General features: G+C 36.3%; 1 protein-coding gene across 1 annotated transcript; it reads right to left on the minus strand.

The window, feature by feature from the left end:
* Window positions 1–2,417: 2,417 nt before the first annotated feature.
* LOC148010726 (E3 ubiquitin-protein ligase RGLG4-like) lies at window positions 2,418–6,695 on the minus strand. The gene is made up of 10 exons (XM_087671111.1): window positions 6,622–6,695; window positions 5,534–5,611; window positions 5,295–5,379; window positions 4,588–4,731; window positions 4,384–4,497; window positions 4,115–4,212; window positions 3,952–4,025; window positions 3,759–3,864; window positions 2,823–2,947; window positions 2,418–2,718 (listed from the first exon to the last, which is right to left on the minus strand). Exons 2-10 carry the CDS (start codon window positions 5,579–5,581, stop codon window positions 2,628–2,630), a joined length of 885 nt encoding a protein of 294 aa, XP_087527237.1. The 5' UTR covers window positions 5,582–5,611; window positions 6,622–6,695; the 3' UTR covers window positions 2,418–2,627.
* Window positions 6,696–15,327: the final 8,632 nt, after the last annotated feature.

Below are 15,327 nucleotides of genomic sequence, written 5' to 3' on the forward strand. Positions count from 1 at the left end.
ATATACATGGAACAGCCTAAGGGTTTCGAAGAGCCTAGTAAGGAACATCTAGTGTGGAGAGTATTTATGGTCTAAACCAGGTACTTAGGGAATGGTACCACAAGTTTGATACTTTTATGCACTCACAAGGCTAGTTATTGGGGGTAAAGGTACCTCTACCTAGCTGCATGTGTATTACTACATTGATAGTACCCACACCTACACACTATAGGTGGCACAAGCAACCATCATTGTAACTTCATTCTTTATTCTTTTAGTGACATTTTAATAAAGGAAAGGCCTGTCACACATTGTGATTGTTGGAGTTCCCACATTTGGAGTCTCTCTCTCTCTCTTGCTCCTGCTCCTTCCATCATAGCTCTTGCTCACGCTCGTGCTTCCACTTCAAGGCTCACCTCCCTTCACCATCTACTTTAAAGCACCAAAAGCAAACCACATATATATGCGTCCACCCGAGAGAAAAAGGGAGCAAGATGGTGAGGGCCACCAATGATAATGGTTCTTTTTATTGGAACCTCCAAAATGGAGGTGTGTGTCACCAAAACAAACTTTCTCTACATGTTGCATTATCAAATGTGCAACCACTTGTTTGAGTGTAAGAATGAAGATTTGGTCATAAAGTTAATTTGTATTTTATATCTCTTACTTGTAAATATTGACTTGTGTTTTCCACACAATATGGAATATTTTTTTTGTATCATTTGTGCTTCCATGCTCTCACTTGCACTTTATTTTGGAAAAAAAATTCTTACATGCATATTTCTTTGTGTACATGCATGTGCATCCATTCCCAATGGCTCAATATTGAGGGGGTTTGGTAATAAATGACATGAAATGACATAGCATATTATAGATATCATAAAGGGGGGAGGGGAGCATCATGAAGTTAGAGTGGTAGGGAGGGTCTTGATCAACAAACATCATCATGTTCTACTCATCATCAACATCATGATTGGTGGTGCCATACTCTTCATTTCCTTCTCGTTATCCCATACAACCATCTTGGTTGACATGATTGATTTATTTCTCTTCTTTGTCTCTATCTCTCTCTATAGCTAATAAAAGAATGGGTAAAAATCTTTAAATCTCCCTAGATCCATTAATGTGACACAAGTTGTTGGATTAGTGGTTTATGAGGTTGAAACAAAGATTTGTTATTGAAGGATGTCTTATCATCTGACTAGATCACATATGATTTTTTCAAAAGGTCCCCCCACTTTCACTCTATACATGTTACTTTTTTAAAGTCACTCTCTTAGATTTCATGGTTAGCTTTGCTAAGAAAGAATTGCGCTATAACTTTTCCAAAGGTGCAAGTTATCATCCACACATATGAGCTAAAAGAGTTTATCAATTGCTATCTATTGAAGAAAAATTATGCATCCTAAGTAAGGTTTTATTTTATTGGCTCATCTATCTTACATGACCATGCCTTTGCACTTGCCCATGCACCCAAAATCACATGGCCATAATGTAAAAAGGGATAGTAGAGGAATAAAAGAGAAAAATGCATATGTAGAAAGAGAGTGACATCAAGTGCCATGCAAGGTAAAACACTAAGTATAGAGGGTAAGAATAGCCTAGGTTACATACTTGGGTCTACTTTGACATGATTTGGGCATTTGGTATATCTAAGCACCTAATTGGTATTCTTGGCCAAAAAGTAAAGCAATAATGTTTTGATTGTTATTCATATTTATCATCTGTTTTGGGCCTCTTTATCCTTGCCCATGTTTTGTCTATGTTGTGTCACTTTATTTTGGAGTATGCTTTTTGAAGCAAACGTCTTTCTTTACAGCATAACTTCTACGTACAACTTGTTGTGCTATACTTTCATCATAGTTTCGTATATGGTGAGCTATATATAGCTCCAACAATTGGGACCTTTGATGTACTAAACAATGTTATAAAGAGTTGAATGTGTTTCACAAGATTATATTTATGTCACATCTTGCTCATGAAACTCATTTTGTTTCTATAGAGTAACATAAGGACCCCATTAACTCATAGGCATACAACATTGTGATGACTAAAATGTAATGAGGGCACCACCTCAAGCACACACATTCATAGAATGAAGTGCACACACCCATATGATGCATACACAATAACAAATAGATGACACGCATCCACTTGATATGTAAAATTACTCTCTCCAATTGAGCCCATGCAAGCATGTAACGTGTGAACAATCTAACTTTTAAAAAGCACAATTGAACATGCACTTTTTTCTATTATAAACTTATTTTTGAACCATATACTTGTAGTCCAATTTTAATTATAGGATTGAAGCATGCAATTTCCATGTACCTCTTTGGTTGATATTTTCTCAAAGTATTTTGTTTCTATGATCAAGACCTCTTTAACATACCATGGAGTGCAACCTATTCACATCATGTACATTTACATGTATAGTATAAATTAACTTAAGAGCATTTTAAACTTGGCAACACAGGTGAAAGTTTAGCATTTGTAGCCTATGATCTCTTCTTGGCCTTTTAATAGTAGTCATGAGCATATCACCATGCTTAATAACATATTACAATAAAGTGGTAAGGGCTATCATCTCCCTTTTCATGCCAGTCCTTACTTTAGCCATAGCAAACTCTCAATAGTAAGTCTCTGACCTAAAATCCAATAGTATTGTTGACATGTTGTGGCTGTGTTTTCCAACTTGCAAAAGGTGTTTCTTGCGAATAACAAATTGGACGTGGTTGGCTATAATTGTGGAAAAAATTCACTATGAGTACAAATCCTTGAAATTTAAAGCACAAGAAACTATTCCTTATGTATACACATAAATTCGAGATCTACATAGCTACCTTAACCCCAAGTTTTGGATTTCCTTGTACTGCTTAGGTAACTCCATAAGTGCTGCAACAGCAAATTCTGCTTCTTTGTAAGCTGGATTGGAGCATCTTGACATTATCTCAGTGAAGTTGACAAACTGTATAAAACAAACTCATTTAGGATCATATAACTCATTTTAGAACAAAAATACCATATAGTGTTTCCTCAAACACAAGTGTTTCAAAAGTTTAAAGACTCATTTTTTTGACTTGCATAATCATGGTCATTGCATAGATACTAGTTTTGGTCCTTTTTCTTATCAATTTGAGGATATCTATAGTTACTTATTAGTGGAAGCTAGAAAAGAATTTCCATTTAAATGTTTAGTTTTTTTGCAATTGTCACTAGGCTACATCTAATAGATCATTACTTTCGACTAGAATAATCAACCTATACATATAAATCCCCAAATCCCAGCCCAACTTACATGGGATCCATTACAAGCAGGGTTTTACAAAATCTCTTTGGAAGCTACATTATATATATATATATATTAAGACCTACATACTCAATGGTACTCAATTCCACGAAATGATACCTCAAAATTGGCAAATGTGATTGTCTCTCTCTCTCTCTCTCTCTCTCTCTCTCTCTCTCTCTCTCTCTCTCTCTCTCTCTCTCTCTCTCTCTCGTATGTGTGTGCATGTGTTATAGGTAAAACATAGTGAAGATTTCACATTTCACAGTTATTTTTATGACAACTATTCAAGCTAATAGCTATAGATAAAAAGGCATTAAACAATGAAACGTTCCAAAATCAAAGGCCCTCAATGTATGCTTTATGTTGTTTAACTCTAACACTTAAAATAGAACATAAGACATATAAGTTTAACATGAATGTTTAGTTATGAAAAGGATCTCCCTTTAAGGAAAGTAGGGCATTCATAAGTAAATCTTTGCAAGAGCACCTGAAAGTTGTCAAACTTGCGCTTTGGGATAGCATTATCAAAGTAGTGCATCATGTCCCATGGTCCATCACCAACCCCCACCAGAATGATTGATAAAGGATAATTGCTTCAATAATCAAACATCTATATCAACTTATATAAAATAGGCTTTAGCTTGTAAATAGGTTCTAACTTGTATGCACAACTAGTATACCTTGCTTCAACAATAGCATTAATGGTCTCCTTCTCTTGCACACTTAGCATTCCACCTTGTACATTACCAGTTACCTATTCAAAAGTTTCCTACATTCAACCCCTTGATTTGCAATGTGTAAAATAGTACTTGATAAAATTTTAAGATTAGATGACATAAGTACCTGGCCGTCAGCAATTATAACAAAAACATGAAATCGATTTCCATTTCGTTTCACAATATCTATTGCACCACGAATGACTGGTGCATAAGATGTAGGGCCTAGACACAAACAACATTCTTTAGCTAAACAAAAAATCTTGTAGGATTTCCTCCTAATAGAGAGTACTAGGGGGTAATATATGCACATCTTTGTCTACACTTACTAGGATGTCCTAACCTATAGATAGATAGACTAAGAATGAAGAGATACACATCTTTGTCTAGAATTACCAGCTAGGTTGATGCAAGGAAGTATTTCCCTATATCGTCTCAAGACACCTTCAACTCCATTGCAAGGGTGTCCATCTGAATTGAAGTTGAAGTAGCTCTGATCATGGGTAGTGGCTGTTACAAAGAAAAAGGAATCAACATTTGATAAAGAAGATGTTAACTAGAAGTCTTTAGGATAACATCAAAAGAGCAATGCTAACAAACCATCTCCAAAGCCAAAACAAGGGATCAAGTTATCTTCATCAAATTGGGAGAGTGTTCTTCCAATTACTGAAATAGCTTGTTCATAAGGATTCAGTCCATTGGGAAGAGTGGCATGAAGGCTAAGTCCATCGAAAGAATTTTGGCCTACAAGAAAAACTCAACAAGCTTAATGGTTTAGTGTTGTTAGTTAAGGATAGTTTGTATGTGGAGTGAAAGAATTGATCATTCCAATATAAATTCACAACAATGACAATGAGTTGTTATCTTCACTACATGCTACAAAGAAATTTGACACTTTGATTATCATTTATCATTTCTCACCCTTTGAGTTTAGAAAATGGGCACTTGAATTATTGTAGTTGTACCATTACAACTAATTTAAGATCTAAAATTCATGAAAAGTAACCCTAGGAAATTGTTAATCACTATCACTTTTGCCTCCTTAGTGACACCTCCCAAGCCTTGTGTTTTTTTTATGCCCGAAGGGAGCCATTGAGTTGGCATTTACACTTGTACTCCTAAGTGATAGAACTTTCTCAAGCTAGCTTGACTACAAACAACATGGAATAAAAAGCATTTAAAACTATGATATAGACCCATATAATGCATACGTTGAAAAACTTAAATAGTTGGCAAATTTCCTAGCATATAAGAACTATACCAACTTAATATACACATCACAAGATTTAGAGAAGTGTGAAAATCACCTGTCCACTCATTACTTTTGGTAAAGTCAATAGCAAGAATCAAGTTTGATGATTCAAGTCCAGCTTGCCTTAGAGCACATGCAACCTACATTTCCAATTTGTGAACTTCATTTCTCTCTCTCCTATTAGCATCTATGCTAGCTTTGAAACTATAGTACTGTCTTGAAGTTCTAATTGAGACAAGTTGATAGATCAAAGGGAAGCTTTATACAACAAAAGAAGAATTGAAAAAAACCAACCTGATTTATGTCTGTGTACTTGTTTGGATTACATGAGTACTTTGCCATCTCTTTAGTGGCTTATAGGTTCTTGGGAATCTAGTATATACAAGCCTCTCATCAGGTTACATGTAAAAATGTTTATACATACGACATTTGAAATGCATTCCAAGTACATGTAGACATGTTTGCACATGTTATAACACTTAAAGCATATTAAAAACTTCACATATAACACTTGAAACATATTAAAAAAGAATAGTAGTTCGTGTAGTTAGATTCTAATTTTAAGTACATGAAGACATGCTTGTTACATCACTTCATGAGCAATTAGATTGTAATCTTGCATCAAATATTAGCTGAATCTTATGTAGGAGTTCAATTCATGACTTAACAATAAAATTTTATGTTTGAAGCTAAAAAACCAAATGGTGATCTTAATTCAAAAACATCTCATTGAATATTAGGTAAGAGTGGGTTGTGAAACAATTTTTCATCAACTAGGCACTTCTTAGTTAACTTCATACGATTGCATGTAATAAGCTTTGTACTCACCTTGAGCATATAAAACCTTTATCCCCAATTTCTCTATAAATTGAACCGAATGAGACTCTATCATGATATTAGCTAAATATAGAAGAGATGCCTAGATGCATCAATACACCTAGACACACTACTAATTAGTTGTGGTGTGGTATGCCATTCAAACAACATAGTAGCGACATGTGGAACTTCATGGACTTGGACTCTTGAGCTATACCACAGATGGTCATATTCAAGCCATGTGATCAACATAGTAGGACGTCTACCATCAAAACCAATATTTATGTGATTCACTCATGGAGGCAAACTTTACAGAGATGGAGTCTGATCCTCCATCATTAGTAGTGCTAATCCTTCATGTTTAGTGGTGTATGGTATAGCCAGACAATTGAAGCGCGCGCAAATGACTCGACAGGCAAGATTTGTACTCAAGAGAATGACTACAGAATACGATGAAGATAATTACTATCCATCACAATTCAGACAATAACAGTAGATGGAGAGAAAATGCTTGTTGAGGAGGAATGATTGGAGCTAGTTACAAATTAATAAGGTGGCGAATCAACCTGTTGGTAATTGGGCTGCTGATCAGCGGCTTTCTCCTCGGGGTCATCTGCAAGGCGCGGAGCCCTTATCTATACTGCCTGAAAAGCAAGAATATAATCGCGCTGATGATTGGAAAGGGGAGGTGGACTGATAACGTTTATCATTGTTTCGATCAAACAGCTAAGCGAATCCCCACCACCACCACCACCCAGAATCAGGAACCTTTGCGACCCTTTGCACCAAGATTGTATTACGTAGCCCATTGTCATAGGCTTGTCAACACATAAGCAAGGTTGCTGACACACGTACCGAACCATTAATACATCGCCCATTGGAATAGACTTTCCAACACATGGGCATGTTGGATGCCATTTTTAAAAAAAGAATTTTAGGGGGTATCTTGCCTATGTGTGGGGAAACTTTTTGGGCTGAGCTTGAATTAATTTTAGGTGAGCTTTTACAAACATTCTAACCAATATCAAAATAATATTACTAGACCTTGTTCAATTATTGTTGCATTAACATGGTAAAAATAAGAGTAGTGTGTGTAGAGATCTACAACCTTCCAACTTTGTACAATTATGGTTGCATTGACATGGCAAATGTGTCACTACAAATCTTGAGACAAAGGCAAACTAAAAGTAGCCAATGATCTTACAGATTGAATAGAAAAGGGTTGTGTTTTATTCAAGAAAAATTTATAGATTAGGATATTTATAAATAGGCCATCAAAAATACTATATATATATATATAGTGAACAAGTGCTAAGGATATATATAGTGAACCCCCCGAGCTCTACCCTCCTAGTTTTCATGAACTCACCTTATATACTTTAGTTATACTACCACACTTTTTTTAAGATACACATTCCTTCATTGCATCCTTAGCACTTGTTCATAAAAAATACCCTTAAGTAGAAAAAGATGCACAAATGGTTGTTTCTTAACATACAAGATAAACTTTATAATACCATAGAAGGTCAATTGTAGAAATCTCTATATTACTACTGGAGAAGAACCCTATAGCTCCTATCAAAGACGTAAACTTCCCCTTTGATTGGAACCAAAAATCTCCATGATCAAAGCTACGGTTTAGGAGATATTGCAATTTTTGTGCACATGGGTCCTATGGATAGGGTGCAATAGACAATCATGGATATTGAGCTAAATAAAACCCTATAGATTCTCTATCATAGAGGCTAATAGATCATCTCAAAGAAGTTACTATGCTCTTCAAATTAAAACAAGTTGGTGATCATAAGTTACAAGTTTACTAATCCCAGATTGGAAGGAAACAAAGGTGAAGGCAAGGCCTAGGGTAACCAATGGAGGGAAATAACTAACACTAGAGAGCCTATAGTTGAAGAACCACATGGGGATGACTTTGAGGAAGAGTCAGTAAGTTGGGAAACCTTCAATGCACTCAACCAAATCCGATGCCAACATGAAACACACCATGTTCACTGAGAAATAATCATATGGTCTCTAAGATGGACTTGCTAATTGAAAAATTCACCCTTTCCAATAAGCACGCCATACTTGCACAACAAACCTTAGATAGGATCACTACATTTGTCTTTTAGATGGCCACACATCATTTGCAGGACAAAGAGAGTAGATTAAAACCTAATCGAGGTAGTCTCTCCACCCCTAATAATGCAAACCCTCAATCTGACTCAAGGCCAGCCCATCCCACCCACAATGCAAACATGATGTTAGTATATTTGATGCATATGTATGGATCTGGGTCCAAGAGAATGGATAGATATGTGGATGGATAAGGATGGATATGTTGGCATCCAAAAGAGGCTATGTACAATGTATGAAATGTATCGCATAGGCAAAGAGAAGGGAGAGTGTGCAAGTTGAAAAGCTATAAATTCATATACTTGCTTCACTAACATGTAATTAGATCAACTTTGTGTCATCATGCTTCACTTATTCTTCTTTCTTCCCTCATAGCTTATCCAATCATCTTGTTTTGAGGATGGTATGAGAACCTACTTTCTTGACGATGTGAGGTAGAGATGTATCCATAGCTATGAAAGGTTGAGGGAGTTCAAGATCTCAAAACTATGTTGCCCAAAAGGCTAAAAGATTGGAGGTTGAAGGTTTGCAAAAGGTGCGGAGCCTGATTCTACAAAGAGGTATATCTAGTACATTGTAATCATTATCATACTCAAATTTATCCTTGAAGGGCTTCATTCTGAAAGAGGAGAAGGCTTGCAATCATTGAGGGCTAGTTTCAAGCCCAAATCAATTGGGATTTTGGATTACCATTATTTGGTCAAGGAGGCTACTTAAGCCCAATGCTTAAAGGGCTTGATTCAAATAAGCTAAGGGGCTACTTAAGTTGAAGCCTACTATCTTAAGAAGGGCCTTGATTTTGAAGATAATTTGGGGGCAGCTTGAGGACAAGTACATGGCCTACTTGTGTGTGTGTGAGACAAAGAGAGGGAGAGAGAAGGACTATAGTCTTATTCTTGAAGGATATGAGCATCGAATTTGATTGCCTGCCATGTAGGAGGATTACCTCCAACATCAAATGGGTCTTCAATATTTCAAAGGCCTCACACATTCAACATTGTCTTAGAAACAATCGTTAGCATTTAAATTTTAAATATCCCTCATAAAAATTCTCATTCACACTTGATGAAAAGCAAATTGTTTTCTTCTTGCCCCTGTTCACACTGTTTTTGTCCTACAAGTGGATATTGTAAAAGAGAGCCTTTTCATGTATTGACTAAATATGATTCTAGCCTTTAAAATTATTTCCTATCCTTGTATGAATCTAGATACTATTGGGTATTAGTTTATAAGCCCAATAAGACCTCTCCATCATGTCAACACAAGACGTCATTTGATAAATTTACAGGACTTGGGTTCTGCACTCGGCAATCAAAAATGATATATCTTCTTATATGAAGGAGCTTATGGGGTATTACCATTGGGAGAGACATAACAAGATTGGGAGAGGGAACATGAAAAAAACAACAATAAAGCATTGGGATACATAGCATCATGCTTAGGTGATGTCTACATACACCACTACGGTGGTATTCTAAATGCGAAGACAGCATGGGAGGAGCTCAACAAAGTCTTCAACATTGAATCCAAGCATGCCAAGTTGAAACTTCTAATGCAACTTTATAATTTAAAATTCAATCCCAAAGAAGATCTCGTAAGTCACTTGAGAAAATATAAGGGCATTAAACAACAACTCATTGTCTTGAAAAGAACACTAGATAAAGATGAAGCCAAAGCTATTTTACTAGTAAGCTTTGATATGGATGGTTTCCAAAATCTAGTTAAAACATTATCTAATATGGAATATTTGAAGCTGCATGTGACATTGAGGCATCCTTACTAGAGAGAGAGAGAGAGAGAGAGAGAGAGAGAGAGAGAGAGAGAGAGAGAGAGAGAGAGAGAGAGAGAGAGAGAGAGAGAGAGAGAGAGAGAGAGAGAGCAAACTTAAATCCACTAGGAGTACTTCAACCACTACTTGTGACAACGTCTTCATCACTACAATAAATTCAAATTTTAAATGCAATCATTGTGGATTAACTGATCATGAAGAAAAGAATTGTAGAAAAAAATGCAAACATCAATGCACAATTTGTAGATGCTTTGGTCGTTTTGAGAAAGAGTGCTACTCCAACCATGCAAACTATGCAAGCAAGTCAGTTCAAAATCTTAATGTATCTACATCAAATGAATCTCATAATATATCTCCATCATATGGGTACCTATTTTAGAGTATCCTACAATTGTAATGTCCACCATTGGCATCGATGATGTAGCCAAGGGGATAATTTCCCAAATCAATTCAAATCTAATTTTTTATATCCTGATTATGTCGTCACACCACATGCTTATGAGTACAATAGGGGATTGAGGGGAGAAATTTCTTTTTGCAATCACGTCCCTGATGACAATGGCAATTGGTAATGACCAACCATGCATCAAGTGGGGGTTTGTTAGCATATTTGATGCATATGTATGGGAACTAGGTCTAAGGGAATGGATTATAGATATGTGGATGGATAAGGATGGATGAGTTGGCACCCAAAAGAGGCTACCTAGAATGTATGGTGTATGATTGAGAGATCTAGGAAAGGATAATCCTCACCAAATACAATGGGCAATCATTACCCCCATGCAATCTAAAAGAGTGGACAACAAAGTTGAAATCTTATTTTGACATCTATTGTAAGATGGATTAGCGAAAGGATTCATTTTGCAACTCTCCATCTTGAGGATTTTGCACACACTTGGTAGCACTATGTTAAGCATGAAAATCAATCAATACATGGCCGGGATGACTTCTAAGAATAAATGATGTAAGCATTTGTCTCTCCAATTGAGATGAGGTAGTTGGCTAGGCATAGTTGGACCAATATAGCTTATCCATGAGAGAGTGTAAAAAACCAAATTCTCAATTCGACAATCTATGTGGAAACGCTTAGTGACGATTTTGAATTTCATAAATACATATATGGATCACTAGGAGCCCAATATTTCCACTGATGTAATGGCACAAAATCCCACTATAATTTTCAAGAAACTAGAGCTTGCTAGAAGATATGACTATAAATACAAGAAAGATATTGGATTTCAGTTTAGTTTTGGATAACAAAGATCCATAGTTAGACAAAGCCCTCAACAAGGAGGTGTTTATAGAAAAAGTAACATGCCTTACAATAGTCCGAAAATACCCACTTATCCACCATTTAATGCTTCAAAATAGTAGCCAAATTTTAGGAAAGAATGCACTACAAAGTAGACAAAATATCAAACAACAAAGAAATGCTTCAGCCTAAGGGGCCAAGGAGGCCAAAAATTTATCCCAATGGACCTCTTTAGATAGCACAAAGAGAAAGGCTTGTGTTGTTGATATGGGAAAAGTTACACCACTGATCATGCATCTAAATGTTCTTACAAGAGGGCTAAACTAAACAACATGTATGTCTCAGAGAATATAGAAGAAGAAGACGAGGATGACACCATGGATCACTTCTATGACCGAGTGGATGTATTGGATCATAATTATCCTTTTGACACTGGTGGTACTACAGAGAACCACATGTGTATGGATGACCTCCATGCTCATGATGCCTACCACACTGGTTATCCATTTGATCCTAAGGGAAGGAATAGCTTGAAAATACTCTACCTAGATCAACATTCCCTCAATGGAGTTTTCCGTAGCTCAAAGGTACAATCTTAGCTACAAGCTAGCTAACTTTGGCCCAATTTAGATTGCATAAAACTCATAGATAGCATACAATTTTGAAATAATTTTTGCTGGCTATTAATGACAAAAAAGTGTAACTTATATCTCTTGGGATTACACTTCATGAGCTTCATTTTGATATGTCACTTGTCTCATTTAGAGACACCCATAGAAAGTTATGGCGAATTCCCTACAACAAGCTTGTTTCAGAGAGAATTCTATCCACTATTTGTAAGACCTTAACTATCAATAATTGGTAGTCAAACTCATACATTTCCAACTCTTACATTATGTAAATATCATATACACATCTATACACCCCAATTATACATGGATTTGAGCTTCCCTATATACATATCACCCTTTGTAATATTAAACAAAGTAGCACTTTGTAGCCCCATTGTTAAGCCACACCAATAAGTCATCTTTTTATTTTTGAGGCCTACATTAGGGATCGAGATAGAATGTAAAGAGTGTGATAGACACATGGTTAGCAAGAGGAAATTACCCAGCCATAGTGATGAGGTATGCAAGGTGTTCAGAAACTGGGTTAGAGCATCAACTTATAAATAATCGTCTCTTCACCTTCCTTTCCAGCTTTCATCTCTCTCTCTCTCTCTCTCTCTCTCTCTCTCTCTCTCTCTCTCTCTCTCTCTCTCTCTCTCTCTCTCTCTCTCTCTCTCTCTCTCTCTCTCTCTCTCTCTCTCTCTCTCTCTCTCTCTCTCTCTCTCTCTCTTCATGCCTTTCTCTCTCTTGTTCTCTCTCCTCACTAAAGCCTTGTCTCTTTTATCTTCTCCCTCTTTAGTCCTCTTCATTATATAAATGCATTGGCATATACATCTAGTGATACTTTACTAGAGTCCAACTACGTGAGTTACGAGATATCTATCTAGTCCTCTTTTTATCTAGCATATTCACATTATGAAGCACTTATATATTATGTATGTTATACTCTCTCTTTATTTTTTGTGGAAAATTATAATGGAGAAGAAGAAGAAGAAGAAGAAAGATAGGATCTTCAGCTTTCTATCTTAGATGCATCCTCTATGTGTTGTGTGTCTTGCAAGAGCTCAAACCCTCTCTATTTCTCCCTCCCTATTTTTTTAAATTTGTCTACTTATTGTATAAATCTGAAATAGAACATGAATATGAGTTTCTTCATACGACAAAAACACCCCCTCTTGTCCACTATTCCACTAGCAACTTGGGTGTCAATGAAGAGCTATCTCATGGATGATCCTTGCCGAGAGTGCTCTTTGAAGCCACTCTTGCCAATTCAAGATAATGAAAATGAAAAGGACAAACTATACACAAAAAGACCCAAAACAAAGTTAAGGGAATAATATAAATCACAAAATCCATGTATATGCACAATAGTTAGGGGTCCTCAAGTTGAGGGTGTACCATGATTTCAGTCGGCTAGCTCCATCTTCTATCCCCTATTGCTTTTCCCCACATCTCATTCAGGACCCTTAATGACATGACATCCCAAGGAATCAACAAAATTTTCATCCTAAATACTACATCATAGCAGCATACAAACAATCCTTCATTGATTCGTTCGTCAACTGTGGGACACAAAAACCCTTAGCATGCCGCCTAGTATGGCCCCAACTCTCAACCACACTTTCCCGACTAAGAGCTGGAAGTAGAGATAAAGAAATTTTTTGAAACTTTTGAGATACAAGGATGCCATGAAAATCGAGAACATGAGCTAAAGTACCAAGGTCCTAGAAAATGCTAAAAATAGAAAAGGATGATGAAATATAATGAATCGTAAATTGAAATGATTATAACTCCTTAAACTCTTCAATTATTTTGAGTACCAAACTCACTTAACATAACTTATAATTCAAATTTAATGTGCATTTAAAAGCACAGAGATGAGGAGTTAGGAAAAATTAAGTGGGAAAGTGCAGATGGGTCACTGTTGGCCCTAACGACATGTATGAAAGGAGTTCTTGACCATGAGCACTTTGAAAAATTAGGCCCTAACCAAATTTAATGTGCATTTAAAAGCACAGAGATGAGCGAGTTAGGAAAAATTAAGTGGGAAAGTGCAGTATTAACCTATCATTATTGTGGTTGCAAAATTTCAAGCTTATCATTTTCTTGTCTTGTTCTTTTGACCCTATCTTATGAGCTTCTTTGTTGCATGCAAGCTTGAGCAAGTGAAGCTATATGTCTATGCTTCTGAATCAACTTACCTATCTTGCTTTCCTACTCCCAATTGTTTGTATCTCAAACTCATCTCCTCACCTTCTTGAGCCTAGCAGGAGTATGAGAGGTAGATAGAAAGAGAGTTGTAGAAGAAAAGGAGAAAGTGAGAGGTTGAGAGAGAGAGAGTGTGTGTGTGTGTGGTCTTCTTGGCTTAGAGAAAAAGGAAAGGCATCACCATATTGAGTGGCTCATGGATTTGAATTTTGTGGGACTTAGAGGTTTGCATGACTGAAGGGATCATTAAAGCTTGGTAGCTCTCTAGCCCATCTAGACTACAACCATTATGAGTTTTTGTGCTTTTGCTATTTGAATTAGCCTACATAGCTTGGCATACTTATGAATCCTATCTATGACCAACCAAGTGAGTAGACAATCATGGTAGGAGAACTCATTGGGGTGAGAGACTATGAGAAATTTATTGAATGAGATTGCATGAACGAATATGCACTAAGAAATCTAGGTATGACACAATAGTAGTCGAGAGAAGCGACACATACTATTGTAAAATAACCTCACATCTATCTAGGTGATTGTGTAGAATTTCCTCCTTTGAGGTAATTTTGATAGAAAAAACAAGATACAAAAGGATCACAACATCTAGTTGATTTCTTTGAAGTTTAAATTGGTATGGATTAATTGTTGGTAGTATTTTACATGATGTAGTCTCTTTTGTAAATTTGATTGTTCCACTCATCCACATAACCTCATTTGCCTACTTCTTTACCCTAATGCACATAATTAGGTAAAAATATCAACAACTTAAATAATATCAACATCTACATTTAATGCAAAAGCATCCTTGACTTGTAAAGTGTCCTTAGAGCATCCTAGATTTAAGCTACAAATACTAAAGCAAAAGGCCCTTCCCCACAAATAGTATATAAAGAGGAGTGTATCATACAGAGATTGCAAAAAATAAATTACACCCTAATATTTTGTGTGCTTAACCTAAATGCCAAATGTCAGGACCTAAAACAGGCCTGACACTAGCTCTAAGGCTCTAGTCGGGCCTCTTAAACTCACCAAACCACCCACACGGCATCATGGCTAGGAGCATTTAGAGGTTGTACACTACTCTAAATAAATAACACATTTGTATCGATTACAGTCAAACAATTGTTCCCTTCTCTCAACTCCAACAAAGGGATTATTCAAACATATAGGTGATCAACATCTTGATTTGCACACATAAAGAGCTTCCCCAAATAGAATAATGTGGCTCCTACAGCTCTCCTATACCCCCAAAATTCACCCCAGGATGTGCCCTCTTACA

The sequence above is a fragment of the Lygodium microphyllum genome, chromosome 29 (genome assembly GCF_053477565.2).
Source record: "Lygodium microphyllum isolate KBCC chromosome 29, Lygodium_microphyllum_v1.1.10, whole genome shotgun sequence".
Taxonomy (NCBI): domain Eukaryota; kingdom Viridiplantae; phylum Streptophyta; class Polypodiopsida; order Schizaeales; family Lygodiaceae; genus Lygodium; species Lygodium microphyllum.